At 43.5% G+C, this 16,712-nt stretch overlaps 1 protein-coding gene across 2 annotated transcripts in view; it reads right to left on the reverse strand.

Moving 5' to 3' along the window:
• The window catches only part of LOC122686751 (ATP-binding cassette sub-family C member 4-like), a 2,082,459-nt gene that overhangs the window by 52,882 nt on the left and 2,012,865 nt on the right, over positions 1–16,712 (reverse strand). The window contains exon 20 of one of the 2 annotated variants that reach the window (XM_043891986.1): positions 4,782–4,861. The exons of the other annotated variant lie outside the window; for it this stretch is intronic. Coding sequence (XP_043747921.1) covers positions 4,782–4,861 — 80 coding nt within the window. The remainder of the gene's footprint in view (positions 1–4,781; positions 4,862–16,712) is intronic. 2 annotated transcript variants of the gene reach the window in all.

A 16,712-nucleotide genomic window follows, 5' to 3' on the forward strand; every position in this document is an offset into this window, starting at 1 on the left:
CACACACGTCCTTACATTGATTCAAAGGATTTTTAACCAAGTGTCAATTTTAATGAATGTGGCTAGAATAACTGGAAAAAAATAAACATCAACCACTAACTATTCTTCCATTCACAAAAAATTAATGCAAGTGCATCAATTTCTAAAAAGGAAGAATAATAGGAAAGTATCTTCACCCTCTTAAGGATACCCAAACATTTCTTAGGATACAAAAACATGAACTACAAAAGGAAAAAAAAATGATACACATTATACTACATCAAAATTAAAACTTGATCTCCATTAAAAACATAAAAAGGCGAGACAGACTGGAAGAAAATATCCACAAGGCACTAGTATTAAATATATATAAAAGCTAAACATCCCCAATGGGAATTTGAGGGAGAGGGTAAAGGATGGGATCAACACATCACAGAGATCTCACAATGACAAAGTCATTGCTCAGGGACAGAGGCTGGAATGCTTTCTACACACTTTCCCTGACATCTCTATACAATGAAATGTAAGGGTCACTGGTACTGATACAAGTAAAGGCAGTCCCACTCTGTGTTTCTATAAAAGGAAGTGATTCAACCTATTAGGCTAAATCTTAGGCTTGCTTTGTTCTCAATACCCAGATGCAGCAGCTTATTCTTTTGCACCCTCTTTTATGGAAAGAAGTGACTGAGGTCAACTCCTTCACATTTTCTTTATCTTGGGCACTTTCACTTAATAAAACTGCAGCCAGTGCATTCTGTGTGTGCTGAGGAGGGAATGACAAGGTCCCTGGTGTTCTCACCACAACCAGCATTGGTGGCTCAAGCAGCCCCAGATTAGCCCTTTGTGTCCATGAAAGGATGTGAAGAGTCAATTATGTGAGCTCAGCCAAGCTCCTGCTGTTGTGTGGGTGTGGATGAGGAGTGTGGGGGAGAGAAATATTTTGTTATTCCACTTTCCTCAATAAATGACAGCAGCTTGGTGAGGGCGGTCGTGTGCAAGTTCAGATGCTCAGTGCAGTCCCCAACATTTATTTTAAGAAATTAAAATGTCTAAATCTGACTTCTATACCTTATCTTCATTTCCACATGTTTGGCTAACAGAAAGACTTCTTGGAAGCAATGATTTTAATGAAAAGAATTGTAGACAAGATAATTGAGATACCTTACTCAATATTATCTGGAACTTTGGCAAATTGAATGAAAATTAAATTAATTTGAAATAGTTAATGTTCAATGGTCTATCTTGAAAACAATCTATTTTTATTGTGAGCCTACATTAGAAAGTATACATTAAAATTTTCAAGGATGACAAACCTAGAATCTCTGTGATACAAACTCATAAGGTGGTATTTACGGGCCTGGAAACTGTCTAAGACAATATCAGGGTTTCCCTGGTAGCTCAGCTGGTAAAGAATCCACCTGCAATGCAGGAGACCCTGGTGCGATTCCTGGGTCAGGAAGATCCGCTGCAGAAGGGATAGGCTACCCACTCCAATATTCTTGGGCTTCCCTGCTGGCTCAGGTGGTAAAGAATCCACCTGCAATGCGGGAGAACTGGGTTTGATCCCTGGGTTGGGAAAACCCCCTGGAGAAGGGCAGGACTACCCACTCCAGTATTCTGGCCTGGAGAATTCCATAGACAGAGGAACCTGGCAGGCCATGGAGTGGCAAAGAGTCAGGCACAACTGAGCAACTTTAAGAAACAAGGGAAAGAAACCCATTATTTAGTGCTCAACATGCACATAGATATGACATGAAGAATTCTAATAAAACAATTTCACTTTGTTTTCTCAACAAACCTTAAGAAGTTGGTATTATTTTCTCTGTTTCACAGAGAAGGAGAGTGTGGTTTTGTGGGGCAGAGGCAGGATGACAGAGAACTAGGACTCAAGCTTGGAAAGGGAGGCTGAGGGGCTCAGTACTGCACTTTAAACCTGTTGATATCATAAATGATTATCAGGTGGAATTACACTTCATAATTTTTTTTATGCTACTTTCTTTCTTCTTTTGGAACTGCAAACAGCTCTACTTTGGCCAGTGACTATAATGTTACTGGACATGCAACATTTCTGGTAGCTGCAAGAGTCAGTGCACAGGACGGTGTACAAACTCATGATCACCCTCTGTTGGGATGCGGTCTGTGAGTGACATCACCTGTTGGGTGGACTGTCCTGCAGTGTGGACCACTACTCAGTATCCAGGGTTTTCATTAGCCACACTTGGCATCACTACTGCAAAATATTAAATTACCTGAGATTTATTTAAGGGAACAAGAAGGAACTAGATGAGGAAAAGTATATGGAGTAAACACTTTAAAATTAATAAAAATGAAAATGATAAAGTATCAAATACACCAAGGATAAGCAGAGTTATCAAAAAGTGAATTTGAACACACTTGGCACTATGTCCTTTAAAACAAAACTGAACAACCCCCTTCAAGACCCTTCCCTTCCCCACTCTCAGGTGATGACAAAGAGAAAAGATTGGAACCCATGTGGGAACTCAGCTTTAGGGAACCCCTCCTGCCTCACCATTTACAGTGGCCTTTTCTTCTCATCTGGGATCAAAGGTCACCTCCTAGAAGCTCCACCCACCTCCTGAGGCAGTCTCTCTCATTGCCTCCAGCCTCCACATCCAGTCTGCCTTCAAGGCCTTCCACTTGCACAATTAGGATCCCAAAGGCAGCAAGGGGTGAATCTCTGAATGTCTCCCTCCCCTGGGAGAGGTGGAGGAGACCCCTGAGGTGAGGATTTCATGACTGGCTTACTGCTGTACCTCAGGGCCTCAACTCTAACCCCTGTCTGATGAAGGGAAGGAGGGATAGAATACCGTCCACCACCTCATACACACCCCCAACTCACAAACTACAAACCTCAACAACCAGCAACACCTCCTTGACTCTACATTCCAGATGGACCTCTCTCTTTTGGTCAGACTCCTTCCAGGAGTAGCCTGCCTTCACCTCAACTCCCTCCATGCCTCCTGGATTTGCAGCCCTTTGCAGGCTGGCTTCCTCACATCTGAAATCTGCTCCTCGGCTCACCAGACACTTCCTGATTCCGAATCAGCTGACAACTTTCCTTGGACTCACCTCCTTTGCACTGAACAGATCTGTCCATCCTCAGTTCCCTAACTTATCTCCTCCTCTTTTCCTTGCTGTTCATTGTGTGTCTCCTCTGCTTCCCTTCCCTCTCTGCTTCCTCTCTGAATATTGAGGCTTCCATAAGCTTCTTTCTGACCTTGCCCCCTAAAAAAGCTTCACTCTCTCTAGGCAACCTTATCCATCTTCATCAATCCAGCTACGACCCTCTCAGTAAACAATACTCAGGTGTCACGCTCATCCTAGGTCTCTCCCTCAAATATCAGACTCTTACTTTCAGTGACCTACAGGATGCCTCCACCTGGAGGTCCCAAACTTCAAGATAAACTACAAGTGGAAGAGCTGGGACTGGAAATCAGTGAGATTCTAATTTTCTCTTCTCACACAACTGAGAATGTTTTACACTGAAATCAGGTAGCATCTCTCCCTGTCCCTCTTTACATCATGCAAAGATACGTGACAGATTCTGACTGTGAAGCTAACCATGTGCTAAGCACACAGTGGACCAAACAGCTTTGGAAACTCAACCTTGGCCCAGCTAGCAGTAGCAAAGAAACACAAAGATTTCACAAAATCTTAATGTAATTAGCAATGATAGTCGAAACGTGGCACTGCTATATTGAAAGATTGTTTCTGGGGATAAATCATATAGCTAAACCCAAAAGGACTTATTTATAAAATAAGTCTGCAGAAGAGAAAAAAATCAGACATCTTCGCAGCACAAGTGCACTGCCTCTGAGTCTCAGCTTACTTCACACTGGTCAACCATAGAAGCCTTTACCAATAGGCTGTGCTGTCTTAAGTCATATTCATTGCTGTATTTCTCTGTGCATGTTTTGATAAAGGCATTTCATTTCCAAAATTAACACTTGGAAATGAAGAAGGTCTGCACAGACTGAATCATTGAAAAGTAGACAAAATGAAATAATAGAAAAAACACCCCACATGAGCAATGATACTGAATGTGAGGATGAGGGATGACATGATCCAACATCATTTCTTTAGCACCTCAAGTTGACAGACAAAACAAAGGCTGGATACAAGATATTCCTGTGGGTATTTGTCTTTTTTTCCTTAAAGACACCTTAAGAAAATCAATTAACATATGAAAAGAAAAGCTGCCTACAAAAACATTTTCTGAGATGACTTTCATTCCCTAATTGAATTACTGGCTTTAAGACTTTGTATCTTCAATAACTGCTCTCTATTGTCTTTGTTCAAGTACAATTTTCACCTTATTTTTACTAATCTTTTCTTTGTAACCACACTTAGCTTATTAAAAAAACAACAACAAAGCAGTATAGTAAATATTTGTCCTTTGTGGTAATACAATGCATAATTTAGTTCCTCTAGGTTATCTTTCCATGAGAGGTGATTGTTTCTGTGAGCATAAGAAATGTGCTCACAGTAAAGGGAATCCAGTGAGATACCTGGAAGGCAGAGGGAGAACCACTTACCCAGCATGTCACTGCTTTAGACCAACCTTGAAGTGACTGTGTAGCCACTCCTGGCCCAGGTGTCACTCATGTTAACTCAGCCTCCCAATCACAGCCGCCCCTTTCTCTTACAAAACATGACCTTTGCTCAAGGTAACAGGATACACTGCCAGGCTGAAAGGTCCACCCTCAGCCCCTGTGAAAAGGCCTTGAGAAACAGGTACTCTACCATTCTCTGGGAGAACTTTGACAGGACTGGTACATTACCTGGATGAAATCAAGAAATGTCAGGGGCAGCGAGTCATCCATATGCCCAGTGTCTTTGGAGAAACGATTTAAAATTCTTCCTGTATGAAAAGGATATGAGAAATTACTCATTTCCCCAGACAGACCCTGTAAGAGGAACAATCCATGATCAAATCAAAACAATATTTTAAAATTATATATATTTAATATATTATAAATTCATATGAAACACACCAATGTCAGTGGTGAAGAAAGAGAAAACAGGATGATACCTAAAGAGAAGCAAAGATACCAAATGACCGTGGTTGGGAAACTGAAATTGAGGTGTTATTTTTTAAAAGAATTGGTGGGGGAAATCTCATGGCTGTATCGGGAAGGGTTGGTGGATTTGAGAAAGTTTCTTTCTTTTACATCCATCCCACTTGAGACACTCACCAAGTGCCAAGTTGGTAAACTACCAGTTTCAAAATACTTCAATTAATCCTATTACTCTGATTTTGCTTTAGTTAAAAGCAAAATTATCAAATTAATTTTGTTAAGTGATACTCTTTAAATAAATATAACTATAACTGCTCTATAATTTTTTCTCTCAAGATGGTTCACAGAACTTCACATTTTGGGAAATCTGGGGAAATTGTGGATTCCTGCCATATCCAGGTTGTGAGTTTACTACCAGGGTAACAAGTCTTTATTTCCAGAGGTGTACTGGGTATGATAAACATAATCATGCTTAAGCAATCAAGAAGAACAGAGGAATGGAGGCAGAAAAACTAAAATATCGATTAATGACTAAAAATCACTTATCATCACTAACTTTATTTACCTACTCAGAATCCATGAAAACAGTATATCCTAGAGGCTGTGGGTTTGGAAGACAAGAATTTCTAATAAATATCCAGTGTGAACTAAAAATGCCACCTGTCATATCAGTAAACAAAGGATGCTGCAACCATAAGGACCCTGCAGCCATCTTCCGATGGTGTACCCTGAGAAAACTCAGGATGAGAAAACATAGGATACTGACCCCAAATAGCCGAGATGCATCTCAAAGGAATGATTTCAATGAGCCCAGACTCTTGTATCCTCCCATATACAGAAAAGTGCTAAATTCCCTAACTAGAAGAATCTGATTTTCTTTTATTCACAGGAATCATTTGATGCTCTGACTACCTGGTCTTTGTTGCAAAAATGCCTATATATCCTTCCTCCCCTTGCCTCTTGTCTCTTTGGAACAGTATCTGAGAGTTATCTCAGAGCCTGTGTCCTGAGCATAAATCCTTAGTTTTGTCCATCGAATAAAGCATAATTCTCAATTTTTAGGTTGTACTTTTTTTTTTCAGTTAATAGTAGTCTTTCTATGATTAAATGTGAAGAAACTGAAGCTACAGACACACACACACACACACACATACACAGAGACTACTTTGGTGTAGCAACTCTTGAGAAATATATTATCTAGGCTCCTGAACTTCTTTCATAATTGAGGCTTTGTGAAGACAGCCTACAGGTGAGATGTGGCATCTCTAGGTGCTCTTCCTGACCTCTGTCACAGGTGACTTCCTTCCAAGGCCCTTCAGACAAAGCCAGTGGCTGGGGACTGAGTTTCCACTGCCACGATGTGTGACTCTCCTGTTCTCTACAGGGCACCTGGCTCACCGGAAGCACAGGGTGAGTTGAGGTCACTGGAGGCTGTCGCTCTTGGCCAGGCCAGCATTAGAGGCTGAGCCTCAACTTTCCTGTCTCAGACTTAGGAAATACAGACTCCAGAAACTGTCTTTTAGTGATACCTTTATAGGTCCAAGTAACAACTTTTCTGAGCCTCTATGAATGTCTGCTTTAGAGGGTGAATCTCAGGATTAAATTGGCTCATGCAGGTAAACGAACCAAGTCATAATGCCAGGAGAATTAACAGGTATCCAAATCACCAAGGTGAAAGAATAACTATTCCCCCAGGTTCTGCAGCATCATGTCACCTGGGAAAGTCTACGAGGTACTGTGGGAAGGTCCACTTGTTATTAATAAAATGCAGATTCTGATTCAGGAATGTTAGTGGGGAACTAGAGAGTCTGCATTTCTTATTAAGTGGCCAGTTGATGGTGGCTTCCCAGATCATGCTTTGAGGGGCAAGTAGTTGTTCAGTTGCTCTGCCCTGTCTGACTCTTTGTGACCCCATGGACTGTAGCACACCAGTTTCCCTGCCCTTCAGCACCTCCCAGAGCTTGTTCAAACTCATTTCCATTGAGTTGATTATGCCATCCAACCATCTCATCCTCTATCACTCCCTTCCCCACCTGCCCTCAATCTTTCCCAGCATCAGGGTCTATTCCAGTGAGTTGGCTCTTCACATCAGGTGGCCAAAGTACTGGAGCTTCAGCTTCAGCATCAGTCCTTCCAATGAATACTCAGAATTGATTTCCTTTAGAACTGACTGGTTTGAGGCTTGATCTCCTTGTTTTCCAAGGGACTCTCAAGAGTCTTTTCCAGCACCACAATTTGAAAGCATCAATTCTTTGGCACTCAGACTTCTTTATGGTCCAGGGGCAAGAGACTGGACTATTATTTAATCAATTCAGTTTTAGAAACATTAAAATCAGATGGACAATTTCCCACATATTCTTATTGATTTTGCAGCTTCCCTAGTCATTTTTTTACTTTGCAAAATAGCAATATGGAAATAAGGAAAACACATGTCAAGAAATGTTAAAGGTATAGTTCAAATGGTTGTGATTTTCTTGCTGGAAAAAATGCAAAGTTAAACGTAGCAGGATTCAGAAACACTACAAGCATGATTGGTCTTAGAAAGTGCTGGAAGCAGTGCTAGATTATTTTTTAATATGAATAGGCTACTCAAGGATGAAAATTACATGAAAATCACCCCTTTACCTTTCACCAGATGTATGAGTCTTATGGTCTGAGAGACCCAGGGTTGACAAATATGTAAAATACAAGGAAAACAAAAGCAATGAGAAAAACCATCTCTCCACAGAGTGACTACAAAAACTGTCAATGTTTTTGATCAACTTTTTGATAAAAATTAAAAAAATCAAAGTTTTGACCAACTGTGAAAGATGGTCAAAAGACTGAAGTCTTATTCACCAATGCATGGAGTATAGAAAATGTGAGATTAGAAAGTTTAATAGCTACTACCTTGCACTAACAGACATTAAGAGAATAAATGGTGTTTACAGAATATTTCATTGGGCTTTGGGATACACTATTGTAACCAGAGCTGTGATTTCAAGTTCATGACCTTGTCGTATTGAAGTTTTTTTAAAGGTCTTCAAATAAAAATCCTTATGATAAATTTCCTTCATAGGCACACCTTGACTCTTCATCCACATGGCCCCTGCTGGAATATCTCCAGGGACGTAGAGGGAAGGAGGACTCACATGAACAGGGGTACCCAATCTATTTTCAGACTGTTATGTTAGATGGGGCTTTCTCACATTAAACTGAATCTTGCTTTTCTGAAACACCAACCTGTGTCACTTTTTCTGCCCTTATAAACACACAAAGTGAATCTACTTTCTCTTGATATGACAGCCTTTCAACTCCTTGAAAGAAGTGAATCAGACCCTTTGCAGCAACTACTCCTTGGTGCCTCAGTAATCCCTCATCAGGTACGGTTCCCCTTCTTGGCCATGGACTCTTGACTGGACTTTGACGGCCAGGCTCAGTTAATGATTTGTGCCCAAGACTACATCAATACCCCAGGTATTGGGATAAATTTGTATCCCCACCTCCCCTATCCTGCACAGGATAAAGTCAATTACAAAGCCAACAATGATGGTAAATTTTGGAGGCCAGATCACATTTGGGAGGTGTGTATAATGAAAATCCACGTGACTCCCACCTGCACTGCACTGGTAGATTTGGGGGGAAAACCGAGCAATATTTGTAAGCGGCTCTAAGAGCACATCCTTTCTGACCCAGAAATTCCACTTCTAGGAATGTGTCCCCAGTAGTTCATAAATGAATCAAAGGTTTGAATGTTGCTTATTTGTCAGGTCAGAAGTAGAAAACAACCTGAACAAGTCTGAAACAAGACTATAACGTTTTATGTACAATTTGAATTTTTTCAAGATAGTCTCATCTTTCTTCAACAACTGTGTACTGTGCAAAAAGGTAAGTAGGGCCCCCGCCCTACCCCGGGCGCCCTGTCCATTCCGCACCCCTTTGGGCAGGCGTGCGGGGACACTGCCCGGCCTGTTTCTGCGAGGTCGTGCGTGACCAGTCGTCCTGAGCCCACAGTGACCAGATTTAGCAGAGATATCTCAGAAAGTGCTGGCTGCAGAAGTCCTTCTGTCTGGGGCAGAAGCGCCCCGGCTGCTCCCAGGCCTCTTCTGAGGACGGGCGTGGGGAGCGGGCAGGGTGGGCACCACAATGGAGGCCCTTGGTGCCCAAGAAGCACAGCAGCAGCCTCTGCCTCCCGGACGCCTGGACGCTGCGGGGGAGCACCCTCTCCCCCCTTGGAGGGACCAGAGGCAGACCTGGGGAAGCATGCATGGCTTCCTGCGCCGGGCGATCAGTTCCACCTGTTTGTGAGCTACAGAAGCGTGGATGTCGTGTGGACCCACGGGCTCACTGGCCGCCTGGAGGCCGAGCTCCCGGGGCTGAGGGTGTGCCTGCATGAGCGGGACTTCACGCCCGGCAGGAACGTGCTGGAGAACATGGCGGCCTGCATCCAGCAGAGCCAGAAGGTGCTGCTGGTGCCGAGCGAGGACTTCGTGCAAAGCCGCTGGTGCTTCCTGGAGGCCGACCTGTCCCTCGTGGGCTCCTGACTGGAGAGGAAGCTGGTCCTCCCCGTCCTGCTGCGGCCCTGCCGGGTCCCGCTGCACCTCAGCCACCTGACCTACCTGGAGGCCACGGACGGCCGCTTCTTCCAGAAGCTGGTGCAGCTCCTGTGCATCCCCAACCAGCGCCTGGCGCACCCCCGGCCCTGCGTTCGGCCCCCGCCCTCTACAGCAGGAAGGCCCTTCTGACCCTGGACTGCATCAACAGGGACAGCCTGCCCTCGTGGAAGGTGGGCAGCTTCAGCATGCTGGCCGTGCCAGACCCCCTGAAGGAGGTGCTGGAGGACCCCGAGCTGTACAAGTGAGCTGTGGGCATCCTGAAAGGCGTGCGCTCGCCCCGCTGCTTCCTGCGTTATCTGGGCTGCAGGGTCATCCCTGCCATAGTCCTGATTCTCCTCTCCGCAGCCTCGCTGTTCTTACCCTTCATCTTTGGGGCTTGGCAAAACCAGCAAGCTCAGCGGCTCCTCGTGATCAGCGCCAATGTATTTTTCGGCCCCCTTTTTCATGATCTTAAGCGTCAACACCCTGTGCTGGTTCCGAAGGTCTTCCAAGAGGACCCTGCGGGAGCTGGAGTGCCGCGTCGGGGAGGCCAACCTGCTGCTGGCGCCGCACTCTGTGCTCACGGGCTGCGAGACCAAGAACAAGCTCTGCTTCGTGTATGTGCTGCTGGGCGACTGCAAGTGGGCCTTCCTGGGCGCCCCCGAAGGCGAGGCCGCGTTCCAGGAGGCCATCCTGCGGTTCGCCTCCAGCTACGCCTGCTGCTTCGCCCACGGGCACTTCCAGTGGGAGGAGGCTGTGGGGGCCCCTGGCCACCTGGAGGTGGGCCGGTGCTTCTGCCAGTTCGTGTCTCTGCAGCTGAGGAGACTCGGGGGGGGGGGGGGCGGGTTGAACCCCATGTGACGGTCTGAGGGCAGAGGCAGGGCCCCTTGCTGGACACCCGGCAGCCCCAGGGGGGCCCTGCGGACCTGGCCGCCCTGAGGATTGAAGGTAGATTGAAGGCAGGAGGACAAGGGGACGACAGAGGATGAGATGGTTGAATGGCATCACCGACTCAACGGACATGAGTTGGAGTAAACTCAGGGAGTTGGTGATGGACAGAGAGCCCTGGCAAGCTGCCATCCATGGGGACGCAAAGAGTCGGACAGGACTGAGTGACTGAACTGACTAATGAGGGCCTGAAAGGAGCCAGTGGCATTCCTCCTCTCGATCAAAGCGGGCTGGCAATGTGAACTGTGTGTGTTTGAGGATGCTGTGTTTGGAAACAACACAGGATAGAGGGTAACAACTGAGCATCTAATTTAAAAAAAAAAGGTAAAGTAGGGAGGGGAGAACAAGAGAGAGGGAAAATTGGGAGGGGGTGAAAGAGAGGAAAGCAGAAAAAGAGTGGAGGAAAGAGTGGAGGGGGAGGGAGGTACCCCCACTGAATGGCCATGGTATCCAAGAAAAAATCAGTTTCCTCCTAACTGCTCTGGTTCACAATTTTCTACCTTTTCCACAAGACAAAATATCATGAAAGACAACACTAAACTTGTATTCTGAATGTCAAAGTACAAATTCACAATAATCACATTTTAAGAACTGAGTCCAGAATCTAAGGTGGAATCAGTAACTTCTTACATTTGACTCATACCCTGCTTACTTATAACCAACTGTAACTTAAAACTTGGAAGTCCCTATTTCTAGTCTGGGCCGCCTTATTATTTTTTAAACAACAACAAAAAGGTATATTTATATATCATAAAATACCAAAGTATATTTTATTAAGGTATATTTTACATCTCATAAAATTTGCCCATTTCAAATGTACAATTCAATGGATTTTTGTAACCTTATTGAGTGATGCAACCACCACCAAAAATAAGTTTTAAGATATTTTTATGCCCCCAATTAGATCCCCTCATGCCATAGTAATACCCTGTTCCCACTTGTAGATCAGGCAAACACTAATCTACTTTCTCTATAAATTTGACTTTTCAGGACATAACATACTAACAGAATTGTACAATTTGTGGTCTCTGAGTCTGACTTTTTTCACCCAGTGTAATATTTTTGAGGTTCACCCATGACATAGTGTATGTCTTTTTGAGCCCCATTCTTTACCACAAAAGTGGTACTAGGCTCCAGTCAAAAAGATGCCATATCAGGCCACACTTGATCTTGAGGGTAAGTAAGAGAAGATATGTTATTTGAACACTCCAGTGTTGTGACCTTCTTTATATACACCCACAATTAGCTTCACCTATGGTTCTAGAACCTAATTCCTTTGATAAGAATCATCTGTTGGTTTCACAGCCCTGCAGAGTCAGAAGCCAGCAGTGCTGGGTTGAGGCCAGGCTCTGAGTCCAGTGGAGTATGGAGGGGTGGGAAGAACAATAAAAGACCCACTGTCCTGGTAAGAAATGGGATGTACATCTAAGCAGCCTATTGAAAAAAAAAGATCAGAGTCCCTCCAAAGGGGCAAAGAAAACACATCTGTACTTCCAGGTACAATGTAAGGGGAAGGGGCAAAACTGGCCCAATGGATAAGTGTTCAGTGGAGCCTGGAGGTGGGAGGTAATTCAGGGGACTTCCTGCATCGTTCTACATAAACTAATTCACCGACTAGACTAAGAAAAGGAGTCGGAGCTGTAGAAGGCTGGGAGCTCCACAGTCTCTTTGCTGTTAGAAAAAAAAAAAAAAAAAGAAATTGAAAGAGCAAGAGAATTAGGAAACCATCAGTGGAAGAACCACCAAGTTCTGGTCCTCCTTTGACCCTCAGCAGCAAGAGGCCTTAGGCAACTCAGTCAACCTCCAATGAGAGGCAAACCCCTTTTCTGTAAAAGGGAAATGATAACATTCACAGAATAAAAAATATGATTATGCAGATATCTTCTAAATTATGAAGTACCCTACTTGTGACAGGTTTTGTTCATATTGTCCTTATGGGATTTTAGAGTTTTAAGGGACATGAAAGGTCACCAGGGTTAGTCATTTCCAAACTTTGTCCTGTGAGGCATCTGAGATTAAACAGAGGTTCCCTGGAGAATGAGGCAGAAAAGGACGTGAAGGACAAGACACCCCATCCATCTCTCTCACTGACCAGCCCATCCTAAACAGAACCCCTTACAAACATCTGGACTTTCACATAGTCGGCCTTTGAAGAAAGGGTTCTGCAGCTAACAGAAATGTTCAAATTCTTTCATAAATCAGACTTTCAGTGATGGAGGAGACAAGGTCCAACCTTGCTCAGGGTGATGCAATAATATTTTATCATGGGCTGGGTGCTGCTGTCGAGCCATCCTGAGATCTTCACCCACCAGAGAGAGGAGGCATGGAAACCCCACTTTTCAGGGTAACTTCCTGCAAAACCCCTTGCTGCCTCTTATTTTTTTCCTAAGGATGGTGCCTTGATAATTTTTTCCTATTTTACTCTTGGCTGCCCTATAGAACATCTTACATCTAGCATATCCCAACTACCCATACCCAACTTCACAAGCTCTGCCTTAGACCTCTGCCCAAATTGCCAGCATGGAAACTTTTTATGCACTTTTGACTTCTCTTGATTTCACATAATTATCAACAGGCCTTAACTTGTCATTTAAAATAATTTCATTTACAACCTCCTTTCTTTATCAAATAATATTATACCATGTTTTTAGGAATAGTAAGGAGAGAAGAGACGGAAGACAGGAACCCACTTTACCTCCCTTCCATCACTCCTGATCCCATATCCTTATTCTGATGGGGGGGCCCTCCTCTCTTTTCTATTCACCCACTAAGCGGGTCCTCAGTCCCCACCACATCTGTTCAGATCCCAGCCTTAGCCCTTTTCTCCTCCCTGAGACTCTTGTTGACAAATGTAGCTCCTGGTAATCTACCACTCCCTAGAATGCCTTTATCTTTAGTGGACAGACTTGGAATAATGGTGTTGGCCTCTCAGGAACCCTCCACATCACTGGCAATGGCTAAATGATCAAAAGTGCCCAGGGAGTCCTAATCCAAGATTAGCCACCAAGTCATGCAGATCTCCTGTCTCAGGAATGACGAAGAAGTAGTTCTCCTGCCAGAAGAGAAGCAGGAAAGTGGATCAGACCCACCATACCCAGAAAAGGTGAGAGGCAAGGGGACTTGAGAACATGCACAAGCCCTGTGACAATGGCCCTGGCTCCCAGGAGGACCCCGGCTCCCATCCCCAGGTACAGGACAGTCAGCATCCCTCCAGCTCCATGAGACACCCATTTTCTTTTGATCGAGCCCTCCTCCTCTGAACTAACCTGGGTAGATTCTGCCACTAGAAACCCAAAAGCCTGGACTAGAACAGTTATCACAGGTGTAACAAGAGACCTGCTTACCAAAACTAGTCAGGGAAAAGACAGATTTCTTTAAAGTTAAAACTTCAAATTGCTAAGTACCTTTTAAATAACAAAACTTACTTTAGTCATTTTACAGAACCTTTTTTATGAAGATAAGAGACTTCTGTTATGTTTTTATTTGTTCTTTTACCTTATAGTTTATTATAAAATATTGAATACAGTTTCCTGTGATATAAACAGGATTATTTTAAACAAAACAAAACACACACAGCATAAACACAATTTTTCTTGACAATCCAGATCTAATATTTTGAACACCAATGGTTTAACTGGTTCTAAACATTGCAATGTCCTTTGGGGTTACTTAATGCTCAAACTACTGCACAACTGCACTCATCTCACATGCTAGTAAAGTAATGCTCAAAATTCTCCAAGCCAGGCTTCAGCAATACGTGAATCATGAACTTCCAGATGTTCAAGCTGGTTTTAGAAAAGGCAGAGGAACCAGAGATCGAACTGCCAACATCCGCTGGATCATCAAAAAAGCAAGAGAGTTCCAGAAAAACTTCTATTTCTGCTTTATTGACTATGCCAAAGCCTTTGAGTGTGGATCACAGTAAACTGTGGAAAATTCTGAAAGAGATGGGAATACCAGACCACCTGATCTGCCTCTTGAGAAACCTGTATGCAGGTCAGGAAGCAACAGTTAGAACTGGACATGGAACAGACTGGTTCCAAATAGGAAAAGGAGGATGTCAAGTCTGTATGTTGTCACCCTGCTTATTTAACTTATATGCAGAGTACATCATGAGAAAGACTGGGCTGGATGAAGCACAAGCTGGAATCAAGATTATCAGGAGAAATAGCAATAACCTCAGATATGCAGATGACACCACCCTTACGGCAGAAAATGAAGAAGAACTAAAGAGCCTCTTGATGAAAGTGAAAGAGGAGAGTGAAAAAGTTGGCTTAAAGCTCAACATTCAGAAAACTAAGATCATGGCATCTAGTCCCATCACTTCATGGCAAATAGATGGGGAAACAGTGGAAACAGTGTCAGACTTTATTTGTTTGGGGCTCCAAAATCACTGCAGATGGTGATTGCAGCCACGAAATTAAGATGCTTACTCCTTGGAAGGTTATGACCAACCTAGGTAGCATATTAAAAAGCAGAGACATTACTTTGCCAACAAAGGTCCGTCTAGTCAAGGCTATGGTTTTTCCAGTGGTCACGTATGGATGTGAGAGTTGGACTGTGAAGAAAACTGAGTGCCGAAAAATCAATGCTTTTGAACTGTTGTGGTGGAGAAGTCTCTTGTGAGTCCCTTGGACTGCAAGGAGATCCATCCTAAAGGAGATCAGTCCTGGGTGTTCATTGGAAGGACTGATGCTGAAGCTGAAACTCCAGTACTTTGGCCACCTCATGCGAAGAGTTGACTTATTGGAAAAGACCCTGATGATGGGAGAGATTGGGGGCAGGAGGAGAAGGGGACGACAGAGGATGAGATGGCTGGATGGCATCACCGACTCAATGGACATGAGTTTGAGTAAACTCCGGGAGTTGGTGATGGACAGGGAGACCTGGCATGCTGTGATTCATGGGTTCGCAAAGAGTCGTACATGACTGAGTGACTGAACTGAACTGAACTGAAGATTATTTAAAACACACTCCAGCCCACCCATCCAACTATGATATTTTTTTAAAAAAAATTTTAATACTCTGCTTTCAGCTGATACATTTTGCTATCGCCCAGCACCTGCCTCCAACCTCTGTTCCTCCATTTTTACTTTTAGTGCTGAGGACTGAGGAGACCCTGCAACCCACTGGGACCTAAAATAAGACCACATGCTCTTAGCAAAGACATAAGCAATTCTCATATTTAAAGACATCCTGAGACTTTTTGAAAATGAAGAACATACTTCCAGATTCTGCCTGGAGTCTGGGTATTTCTCAGAACACATCATAGTATAATCTATTTGGTAGTCTAACTACTTTTCAGGTTTATTAGTCTTGAGTTCACAGCTAGATTATACACCCATTGTAAACATGGGCCACATTTCACATAAAATCTATAACAAAATGCAAAGTGCCGGGTGGGGTGGAGAGTGCTCAAATAGGATTTACTCATAAAACACTATAAACCTAGTGGCTTTCCAACTTTCTTTTTAAGATGGGAAGCCTTCTGTACCAATGGACTCTTATACAAAAACATAAAACAAATATAAAAAATTATTATTTAAAATTGTTTCTTCATGAGGAGAGATTATAAGACCTAGAATCTACTCAGTGACCATCTTGCTACACATCAGTCAGGGGACACAATTATTGGAAAGATTAATTCTGATCATTACAGAGTTCATCAACATCTATTTATCTTCAATTTATAAATACATGGGGAAACTACCAGTTTGCAGAAGGTTCCTATGGATCCAGTGAAGTTAGCCTCTTACAGAGTTATTACTCAGTCACATCTGACTCTTTGCAATCCCATGGACCATAGTCCACCAAGCTCCTCTGTCCATGGGATTCTCCAGGCAAGAATACTAGAGTGGGTTGCCATTCCCTTATCCAGGAGATCTTACTGACTCAGGGATCGAACTTGAGTCTCTCACATCACAGGCAGATTCTTTACTGTCTGAGCCACCAGGGAAGCCCACTTAGAGTTATTGAAGTTAGCCTCGTATAAGTCACCAAATGTCCACTGTAAAACTATAGAGTTAATTTCACTGAAGAGGATGTTTACATTCACCAATCTTGCATTTTCATTAAGTTTTCATTACCATTTTAGGTAAACCTCAAAGTATAGGCACATGTCAGAATTCTGTGATCCCAGAAATGGATGGGAAATGAAAGATAGTAACACACA

Source organism: Cervus elaphus, chromosome 30 (assembly GCF_910594005.1).
Source record: "Cervus elaphus chromosome 30, mCerEla1.1, whole genome shotgun sequence".
NCBI classification, from domain to species: domain Eukaryota; kingdom Metazoa; phylum Chordata; class Mammalia; order Artiodactyla; family Cervidae; genus Cervus; species Cervus elaphus.